Source organism: Lolium perenne, chromosome 2, assembly GCF_019359855.2.
Source record: "Lolium perenne isolate Kyuss_39 chromosome 2, Kyuss_2.0, whole genome shotgun sequence".
Taxonomy (NCBI): domain Eukaryota; kingdom Viridiplantae; phylum Streptophyta; class Magnoliopsida; order Poales; family Poaceae; genus Lolium; species Lolium perenne.
The window spans coordinates 235,101,935-235,113,078 of record NC_067245.2 but is presented as its reverse complement, the minus strand read 5'-3'; the positions used below and the strand labels follow the sequence as shown (position 1 = coordinate 235,113,078).

Here is an 11,144-nt window from a genome sequence, read left to right as displayed (position 1 = left end):
CACAGCGATTATTGGAGCCTGCTACAGAAGGAGGGGGACGATCGAGGCCACGAGGGAGTATACCTGAACACGAAGGGCTCTCGACAGCACGATATCCTACACCGAGTACACGTGCCTCCATGTTCGGGGACACGTTGGACCCGGGAGGAGGAGCCAGCTGCTTAATTTTTGTCCTTACCTTGTTACCTTGCAGGGCAAGAAATCAGGTGGACAGAGAGTCAGAGATTGACAGGTGAGACGTACTGTTGATGTACCGAATGTCGCACGAAACAAGGCCATGAACAGGAAGCAGGAACCGCCCGGGCGCCCGGCCCACGCTGGATTGCCAACCAGTGCATGCCGAGCGCGAGCCTAGCTAGATCGTCGTATTTGAACAAAGAGATTTTGCACTGCTCTGATCCAGAGAAGAATTTGTTGCTTGTCCCGTGGGGAACAGAGATGGGCGAGTGATCCTCTCACCTGTCAATCGTAGTAGAACAGAGCAGTAATAAAAAGGGCTTCTCCTAAATGAACTCTCGTAGAAAATTGAAGAGCCTAGCGGCAAGCTGCCACCCATGGTTGTCAAGCATCCTCTCATGGTCTTTGCGGGGCTTGACCACCTCGCGTCTAGTCAGTGAGGTTGCTTCAACCTGGGGATCCGTAGGGTAGACCCACCATGCTCCTGGCGTCGCGTGCTGGCGTGCCGGCTTTGCGCGAGGCCGTGGTTGGGAACCGTGCATGCCGAACAAGCACAGGGATTTTGCCGCGATCTTGCCTCGTCACTAGCTTCGTCGAAAGGAGGCAATGAGCTGACGGTTTTCTATATCCTATCCTATCCGGTTCACTCATACACATGCCAAACATGCATGCTCCTACATGCCTTTTTCTCTCCATTGACAGGCGGAATACATTTTCGTATAATCCAAGTCTCTTGCTTAACTCCTCGCCCAAAAAGTGGGCTAGGCTTAATGCGCAGCAGTTCTTGGAGCCTAATACAACGAAGGTAGGCCGACCATCGAGTAGTTATTTCGGTAAGAGCATCTCCACTCGTCTCCCCGACGAGGCCCCAGGACCGCGTTTTGTCATCCGGACGGCGAAATTCGGCCCAGTCGCGCCCCCGGTTCCTTGATTTCGTCCGAATTTGGGCCTAAATTCATCCGGCGATCCCACGCCATCCCCGGCCCCCCGGGGAGCGCTCGGGGAGTCCGGACGAAACGAAAGCGCGGGAAACACCGAGGAAACTTCCCGCGCGTCTGGTGGCCCCAACTTGTCGGCGAGAGAAACCGATCGTCGTCCTCATCGCATCGTCTTCCGCGCGCTGTAAAAGCCTGCCGCCGGTCAGCATTCGCCGGCCGCGTAGCTTCCACGCGGCGAGTTAATGTCGTCGCATCGTCTTCCGCGCACGCATCGTCTTCCGCGCGCAGTAAAGGCTGCCGCCGGTCAGCTCACCGCGGACGCGTCGCATTCCACGCGGCATTAATCCCCCGCGCCAGCCGCGCCTATATAGGCCGCTCCGCTCGCCGCGACGCGTACCCCTGCTCTCATCTCCCTCCACTCTCCGTCCACTTTCCCGATGGCGTTCTCCGACGACGACGGCGCAGCCAACAATGGCTTCCCCCGCCGCTCGCTCCACGCGTGGGAGGGGCACCTCCTCCACCAGGCGGGGTACCCCTGCCCGCCGGACACGAGGCCTCCCGGCGACGGGTGGCGGCTAAGTCGTGGCGGCGTTCCAATCCCGCCGCCGCCTCGGGGCCACGCCCTCGACGTCGCCATCGAGGAGGCGTGGATGACCATGACGGACGAGGAGCGCGCCGACCCGCGCCACCACCCCGACAACTACACGCGGTGGAACTCCTACTTCCTCCGGCGGTGGGAGCGGGAGCTGGCGGCCTACGACGGCCCGCCGCCTCCGCCTCCGCGCAACAACGCCGCGGGCCGCCGACGTTGGTGGAGCGCGCCGGGCCGGACACTCGAGGCCGTCCTCGAGCACATCGAGGGCGGAAAATTCCCGGTGCTCACGATGCCCCTGCATCGAGGGCATCGGCGAGCCGCCGCCGGGGAAACGTCTGGCAGCCACGGCGCATGGCTGCCAGCTCGTCGTCTTCCGGATCGGCGCCGAGGCCATCCTTGGCGCCGGTGAAGAAGGAGGCGACGTCTCCATCGACGCCGGCGCGCGTCAAGAAGGAGTCGGTGTCTCCGCCGCCGACCAGAGGGCGCAGCAGCGGCACCCTCGTCATCCGCGACCAACCCTCCTCCCCGCAGCGTGGGCGGAAGAGGAAGGTGGTGAAGAAGGAGGACACCGCGGCCGCCACCAACGCCGCCGCAAACAGGCTCGCCGAGGAGGAGGCGAAGCGCGCGGAGGACGCCGCCGTGGCGGAGGCGATCGCCAGGTCGCTCAACGACCTGGTGCCCGCCGACAACACCCTCCCCGAGGACGCCGCCCTGGCGTGGTCGAGGCGCGACTGGGAGCGCGAGGAGAAACTACTCCTCCCCACGCCAAATCTTCCTCCAATCCGGATGAAAATTTCGCCGGATTTGGGCGTGGGGAGCGCCAACGAGTGGGGATGCTCTAAGGTAATGTAGTTCTGTAGTTTCGTTCCCAGGTGAGATAAACTGTTTATTTCACTATATGCGAAGGGCAAAATCCTAGCTAGTGACCGTGATCTCCCCAGTCACCTACTAGCAGCAGTACATACGTACAGTACATGTGTACCGTTACGCATGGTTCCATGTTCCGGGGACACGCACGTTGTGTCCGCGAGGGGGAACCAGCTGACGTGTACTTATCTTACAGTACCTTGTGTCCTTGTTACCTTGAAGAAGAAGACATTCATGAGACATGGGCCTGGGCACTCTAGTCTGTTGATGTGGTGGCTTCGCAAGAAACAACGCTAGGAACTGTGGGTCCCACCTGCGCCTCGCTGTATGGCCCACCGACAGCGCCAGCGCATTTCGAACCTATCAGCCTAGTCCCCTTGAGGTGACCCACCTTCTGCGCGCGGGTGTCCCGTAGGCCATAGGCGTAGACATGAGCGTGGCAGGAGCACGAGTTCAGCGCTTACGCAGCGCCTGAAGCGCTAGTTGGACTGGCCGGCCATAACTTTGGATTTGTTCATCAAAATTAGGAAAATCCATCTTAGGACTGGAATGAGGACCATCATACTCAACATAGAATTGTTTTATAAAAAACCGTTCCCGAGGAATGTTGATGGCTCGTAGAGAGATTTCGAAGCATCTCCTCAAGTGTGTCACCGTGGCTTCCTGAGATGAGGACGACATGCGACGCTGATGTGGCACGTTGTTGATGTGGGCCGCTCGAGACATATACACGTCCGCATTCACCATTGTCGTCAGCGTGTGCTGAGGTGCTCTTGAATTTTGTTGACCGTGAGGTCCATGGCGGTCATAGGATCGATCGACCACCACCCGTTGGTGTAGCACCTCCAATCGAGCATTCCGTGACACGTAATCGCCTATTATACGAGGCAAGGATTCCTCGATTTTGGACCAGCGTGTTTCGAGGAGCCACCGCGAGCTTGAACATAGATCGGAGCCAACCGCGGGTGTTCTCGGAGGACACTTTATGCAAATCGAAGACTGATTTATACCCAAATGATTCAGAAAAAACGGTTTCCTGTGAATTTAACCCGCTCTTCGATATCCGGATAGGCAATGCCTAGCCATGGACACATAATGTAAGAATCCTTCATACAACTGATATAGAGAAGGGGGATTTGAGCATTCAAGGTTTTGGAGGAGACATAAGCAACATTGGGGTTTAGGAATAGAATTCTAGTTTAGAAAAATACATTACCGAGGCCTCGGATTGGCACGACATCTGCCTATTTAAACTCTCCCCTAAAATCGTCAACAAGTTCAAGTAACTTTCCTGCTCAACAACGCATTCTCTCACGACACTACGCATGCCACCCATGAAGGACCTTCAGTCGCTCGACACCTCAGGGATCCACACAAAATTCTTGTTTTGTTCATGGTTGAGGAAAGTAACAGCAAATCCAGAGCCGATGGAGGTACTTATTTCACGGTGTAACTTATTTCCATCGTTTAGCAAGAGATAGAGTCAATAGATCCTCTCACTTGTCATTGATACATTCCATTTTTAGTCTTGAAGTTGAGTGGTAGTAATCACAAGAGAAAAAGAGAACTCGGAAACATTTCCTCTCGCAGGAAAGAATCATGCAAATGATTTGGAGAAACAACTTCGTGTGTATTTTGCTATGCTCTTCGATCTCCGCAGTGGAAATGCCTAGCCCTCGATACCAAATGTAGCGATCCTTGATATAATCGCCATAGAGAAGGGGATTTCGGACATGAATTCAGGGTTTGGAAGGAGACGAAAGCAACTATGGGGTTCAGGAATAGGTTTCTAGTTCATCCAATACGATATTGATGCCCCGGATTGGCATGACACCTGCCTATTTAAACTCTCCCCTAAGCTTGAACTCATTCGGGTAACTTTTTAGCTCAGTAATACACCCGGTCACAACACTGGGACTGCCATGCATGAAGTACCTTCCATGCCAATCCCCACTCACCATTTGTCAGTCATGTCCTAGCAGAAGTCTTTTTTTTTCTTCAGTTGAGGCAAAGTAGCACACAACAGTGTGTCTGTGACGCATGAAGAACCTCCCCTAGCCAAACTCCGCTTGCCACGTCCTAACATAAGTCTTGTTTTATCACTGTTGAGGAAAAGCAGTACACGCAAATCTTAAGTCGATGGACGCACGTATCACGGTGTAACTTATTTCCATTGTTTAGCGGGAGATCGAATAGAGATCAATGGATCTTGTCGCTTGTCATGCATAGATCTCATTTTAGCCTGAAAGCGGAATGGCAGTAATCACAAGAGCAAATGGAATCTCTGAAACATTTCCTCTGGTATATGGAAGAATCCAGCAGCAAGCTGCCAGCCATGGCTGGCACAAGCGTAGTCCACGTCGAGGCTGCACCCGAGTCCAGCTCCCCGCCAAGCGACCGGACCGAGACAGCAGGACTGGAGGGGGGTTGCTTGTTGCCGTGGGCAAGACATTTTGTATTCAGGCGCGGTGGTCACGTTCCGGTCTTCTCACCCCGCGCCTATTTAAGCACCGCTCCCCGGCTGGGGCACTCTCACCTCACTTGCCAAGAAGTTGCCCACACGCACGCTCTCTCCCTCCCTCCGTCTCTCGGATGCGCTCCTGCTCTGGCTCCCCACTCTCCGCTCCAAGGCCTCCTCCCGTCGCAGCGCAGCCGAGCATCCATGGCAGGGTAAGCCGCGTTATGGGTCTCTCAACTTTTCTTTCTGCTCCGGGTTTTTCTTGTCCTTTTCTTTTCTTTTCTTGTTCCGGGTTTATTATCTGCTCCGAAATCGACAGGGGATTTGGGGATTCCGATGGGGGGGTTTAGCGTTGATCCAGATGGGCGTTGCGATTGACGGTGGATTCTGTTGCGTCTGCGGTTTGAGGGAGAAATGGGTTGCCGGAGCCTTGGGAGTAGATGTCGGTCTGACCGAAGCAAATGCGCGCGGGATCGAGCCCGGTTTAGCGCCGCCGACGTGATTCCGGCAGGGCGCATAGGGGGGGTTCTTCTGCTTTGTGTAGACTGATCATTGATCTCGTGGTGCTCTCCGGCCGGTCGCAGCTGTGCGCTTCTGCTTCGTTGTTCGGAGATGGTCACAAAGCAGAGTGGAGATTTGCTGCCTGCTGCTGCTAGTATGTGATGCTGCAGGCACGGCGTTCTCTCTGATCGCAGCTCGCCCGTCCGTCCGTGTGAAGTAATTTGTTTCGAGGTGGGCACGAAGCAGATGGTACATATCGTCTGACTGAACAAATGCGTTCGACAACGTCCTTCGCCAGGGGATGCTCGGTGTTACGCCGGCGACGTGATTCCGGCAGGGTTCCTCTCGTCGCTGCCTTCCTCTGTAAGATACTACAGGAGGTCTCAAAAAAAACAGGAGCAGCCAAAAAAAGGTAAGGCCTCCGCGCGCGGGCACCGTGTATCCGGCCCCGGTTCTGTTCTTCGTCGGAGTGGCAGTACAGTGGTTTCGCGGTCTGCCGAGGTGGTGGTGGAGGAACCTTCGTCTCGAAGGAAGAGAAACACTGTTCCATTCCGTTCAGACTATTGGAGACTGAACTCGTGCTCGTTCGCAGCTTGTCCGTCCCTCTTTGCTTCTATCGACTATTGCCAGGGGCGGATCTCTTTAGGCTTACCCTGATGCACATGCATCAGGGTCCAAGATTTTTTCTACTAGTACTTGTAAGCTAAAACTAAGGCAGTGCATCAGGTTAGGCAGAAAAGTATGCATCAGGGAGGTATTAATTCAGCTAGCAAAGGCAACAAGCTTGAGCGTGCATCACGGAATATTTTCCTCCAGCTCCGCCCCTGACTATTGCAGTGATCAGACTCAGCAATCAGAGTATAGAACGCAGATTTGTGCTGTTCAGGTTCAGCATTCTTTGAGTGTTGCTGGAGCTGGATCGATCTCATCTCCTGGTGCTCTCTGATCGCAGCTTGTCCGCCCCTGTAAATTCCTTTTCAGATGGTCACAAATGAGAGACAGACGTGTTGTTCGTGCCGCTCGATCGGATCTTCGATTGCTGCTAGGACGAGATGGTGCAGCTCCCGAGTTCAGCATTCATGTATCACAGAAAACGTCTCCTTACGCCAGCTCGAACGTGGTCGGTGTTGGGTTCCTCTATCTGCTGACTGACTGCTAGTTGAAATGTTTATTCAGGATTCTTCCGATTAGCCTCCAGGTTCCTGCTTGCTTGTAGTGGCACGAAAATGACAGCTGCTGGTTTAAGAGGAGCGGCACTGGTCATAATTTCACATGTTTGTCACTGGGTGCCCATTATTCATATCATTGGCTGTTTAGATCAATGGGCATGGTCCAGATTAGTCTCGTCTTTCTTCCGAAACAGGGGAAGAAACAGAGCTTCTTGGCGATACTCTGCCTATGTTTGATTTGGGGATTCCAGAAATAGCAACGCAAGGCTAAAGAACTGCAAAACCGAAATTGATGGCAGTACTTTAGTGGGGTACTGATCAAAAAATCTTGATCTGTCAAAACAGTGTACACTAGTATCTATCGCAGTTCATGGTCGTAATTAATTGTCTTCATTATTACTACCTCCTTTCCGAAATATAACCCTTTCCGTAGAGCTAATTTAGCTTTCTAAAAAGGCTTACATTTCGGAAAGGACGTAATACTTTTCTTCTTCGAGTTAATGTACTTGGTAGTTAGCGTATGTTCTTTTTGGAAAAAATTAGTTAGCATATGTTCTGAGAGACATTGACTATTCTTGATAACCTATCATTGTACCTAGAATTCAGTTAGATATCTGCCTGTAAAAACTCTTTCGTACATGTGCATCTAGCTTAGGTTGCTCAGTTTTGCATCTAAAAAGATCTGTTGATTAACCCGAGAGAGAATTTTGTTCGGTCAGGTCAGATATCTGTTCTGAATCATTGGTTGAAAATAGAATCATCAGTTCGCCTCAAACAGATGCTTCCTAAGATAGACTGATCTCACAGTTCCTCCTACAGGTCATTGATTATTAATGGGAAGATAATTGCTGCGATGATTACACACAAAGCTAGAGAAATCGAGGAATGGGTCGGCGCAGTATGGAAGAAGTGCCCAAATTGCAAATATCGCATCTATAATGGCGATGTAAGTGTTAACTATATATTATGATAGCAAGATTTAAAAATTTATGCTCATTTGTGTAGGAACTTTCCCTGTTACAATCTTGTGCATAAAGTTCAACAGCGATTAAAAATACACTACTTCCAAAGAAAAGTACTCCATGAATTAGTTGCTTGAGTATTTAGTTTATGCACAAATTATTTTAAAAATCAACGAGTTGTTAGATTCTATATGCATGGTAATGACACGTGGGAAGCAAAAAAATTAATTGTATTCATTTTCACGCTTGATATGCTTGTTGAGCGATTATGTTCTGAACAACATATCATGCATTCATATACAGAGGGTGTACAACGTCATGATTTCTGGTTCACTCCATGCCTTGATTTGCAGGTTTCATCACAGTGGCCAGGACTCCCTGCTGGTGTTAAATTTGAACCAACTGATCAGGAACTGCTTATGCATCTGGAAGGAAAGGTTGGCAGGGCAGCATCCCATGTACTAATAGATGACTTCATTCCAACCATAGAGGAAGTGGATGGAATTTGTTATACACATCCCAAAAATCTTCCTGGTACAAGATTCTTATTCTTCTCATGCCATCAGGACCTTCTGAACTAACCAGTTAACTACTAGTACTACTTTGAAGAGAAAATTATTGTTTAGGTAATTTTCACATGCCCTGTAGGTATCAAGATGGATGGGAGAAGCAGTTATTTTTTCCATACAATATCAAACGCGTATGATGTTGGTCAGCGCAAGCGTCGGAAAATCAGCAACAGTAATCACACTGATTGTGATGAGCAGATCAGATGGCACATGACCGGAACACCTGCAGCCATCAAACATAACGGTGTCACAAAAGGCTGGAAGAAAATATTGGTTCTGAAATGTGGCAAGGGAAAGATACATAAAGCTAACTGGACGATCCATCAGTGTCACCTTGGGGTAGAGAAAGATGAAAAGCACGGGGATCTTGTCGTTTCCAGAGTATTTTGGCAGTTGAAGTCAAACACTGGGAAATCGCAGATGCATGTTGTTGATGCCAAATCCGGTCAATCTGCAATGAATATCGATCCTACAACCCCAAATATGTACCCTCCGCAGCCTCGTCACCTAAGTGGTAGCCCATTCGAACCAGAGCAGGATCAGGTAATCATCATCATCATTAGCTTTCATGGTTACTGCAATGCTATCAACTGCCATTCATGTTACTGGATTTTCTGAAACTATGACAGGATGAGGAAGACCCCGGGTCATGCGCTGTTCAGCTGCAGGCTGACGAAGACCTCGCTGGAAGCTCACAGTCTGTCGACTACGGTGTGCTATCGGACCTCGACGAGCACCCGCTGCCCAATGACGACATCTCGGACATCCGCCATGAGAAGCCGCTGCCTCCCGACTACTTCGACATGGATGCACTCTTCACGGATTGTACATCAACACCTCTGGAATTCCCACTCTGACCGTAAGTGTAGCATGTGTTGCGTTCTTGCTTGTTTGTGTTTGTCACGGCGAATATACTTATCGTGTGTTTCGATCTTGTGCTGGTTCGCAGGATAGCCAGAGTGACTGACTGAACGGAAATGTAGCATAGCATAGAAGAGGGGTTCTGAAGTAGCTGCGCAACGCAGAGAAACTGCCTTTCCTCGTGATGTATGGGTGATCCATCTCCCGAGGAAAATTTTGTATATGATGTTTCGGTCTACGAAATGGCGTGCCCCAGCTATGTTTCCAGTATAGCAGTATTAGGACATGAGTCAGACATTCTCGAGCATCATCTCGACTCAGAAGTCTATGTTGCTAAGCAGCTGATGTGTTGTATTTGTAATGTTAAGCTGTTAAAATGTATGATATGACATGTTAACTAACTCACTTCCCTTGAGATGTACTAATTTTGATGTGATCCATCCTTGCACGCCGTGTTTTCTGCTTTATGTTCTCAAGTTAGTGACCCCAAGGTAAGTGCCAGGTTCTAGTTTCTTATTTAGGAGAACTGTTAATGTGTTAATTCACCACAACATTCTTGCAGTAGAAGTGGCTAAATATGTACTAATCGTGGCTAAATGCAAAGTCGAATAGGAAAAAATTAATCTTGGCACCTCACCGATTTCATCCTAGACTCGCAATCAAGGGTGAAAGCAGTGGTGAATACAATTGTTATTTTAGCTATTAATGTTATTTTAGCTACTAATATGTGTAGTAATCATGGCTAAATGCAAATTCTAATAAGAAACAAATTAAGATTGGCACCTCGGCCAATTTTATCCTAAATTCACAATCAAGCGTGAAAGGAGTGGTGAATCCTAATTCCATGGAGGCACATATCGGGAATAGATTACGTCCTATGCTTGATGAAATCATCTCGCTTACCCAAAGTGTTTTTATCCCGGGAAGAATGATAACTCACAACGCTTTAATTGCGTTTGAATTTATCTATGCAATACAAAAGAATACAGACAAAAGAGGGAAGCTCTATTTTGAAATTTATCTTACATATATTTTGAATTTTTTTAAAATTGAAACCAAAAATTCGCATGTAAATCTTCTCGCGCTACACGCTTACAAAGAGGTTTCGTAAAAAATCGACTTATCATGTGACGTGTGTAAAAAAGACAAAACTCAGTGCTAAAAATAATGCTTTTCACAAGATAAGTTTTCTCTTTTTTATATAGACCACAAAAAATATTGATTTTTCGTGAAACTTGACGAACGACATATATTATGAAGATGTACATGTTAAAAAATTTGTTACAAATTTTCGACATTTCGAAATATGATTTTTTGGTAGAGGGTGCTTACGCACCCGGGAGCCGAATTGAATTTCTGGAAGTATTGTGCCTATAAACTTGATCTAGCCAAAGCCTATGACAGGGTGGATTGGACTTTCTTAGAAGGTGATTTGAGAAAGCTAGGTTTTGGCGAGTGGTGGATCCAATGGATAATGGCATGTGTTACGTCTATTAGATATGCAGTTCGGCTTAATGGATGCCTTCTAGACTCTTTCCAACCTACTAGAGGCCTTAGGCAAGGCGATTCTCTATCGTCTTATCTCTTCCTGCTAGTACCAGAGTGCTTATCCAACCCGATGGAGAAGGAAATCATTGCAAATAATATTAGAGACCTGAAGATATGCCGCAGAGCCCCGGGGATCTCCCACTCGACTTTTTGCCGACGATAGTATGCTATTTTTTGAAGTGAACGCAGATCAAGCTTTGAAGATAAAGGTTATGTTGAGTACATATGAAAAGGGCACAGCGAAATTACTAAGCGCCCCCAAATGCTACATCCTCCTCGGAAACAATGTCTGCGAGGAAGATGGCCAAGCCACAATGAATGCTCTTTAAATTGATAAACCAGAGTTTGAAGAGAAATATTTGGGGTTGCCTGTGCCTGATGGAAGAATGAAGGATGGTCGTTTCCAACGTATAAAAGACAGGCCTCACAGACGGCTTACTGACTGGTCCGAAAAATACATGTCTTCAGGAGCAAAAGAAACTCTAATAAAATCATTTAT

At 49.1% G+C, this 11,144-nt stretch overlaps 1 protein-coding gene across 1 annotated transcript; it reads left to right on the top strand.

Annotated features, from left to right (window-relative positions):
- Nucleotides 1-5,127: 5,127 nt before the first annotated feature.
- On the top strand, nucleotides 5,128-9,560 carry LOC127335261 (SUPPRESSOR OF GAMMA RESPONSE 1). The gene is made up of 6 exons (XM_051361878.1): nucleotides 5,128-5,247; nucleotides 7,525-7,651; nucleotides 8,021-8,201; nucleotides 8,316-8,779; nucleotides 8,866-9,095; nucleotides 9,186-9,560. The coding sequence occupies exons 1-5, from the start codon at nucleotides 5,240-5,242 to the stop codon at nucleotides 9,091-9,093; spliced, it is 1,008 nt and encodes a 335-aa protein (XP_051217838.1). The 5' UTR covers nucleotides 5,128-5,239; the 3' UTR covers nucleotides 9,094-9,095; nucleotides 9,186-9,560.
- Nucleotides 9,561-11,144: the final 1,584 nt, after the last annotated feature.

Coding starts and splice junctions, on each gene's coding strand:
- LOC127335261 (XM_051361878.1), top strand. Junction 7,652..8,020: donor ATCGCATCTATAATGGCGAT/GTAAGTGTTAAC, acceptor CTTGATTTGCAG/GTTTCATCACAGTGGCCAGG. Junction 8,202..8,315: donor ACATCCCAAAAATCTTCCTG/GTACAAGATTCT, acceptor CATGCCCTGTAG/GTATCAAGATGGATGGGAGA.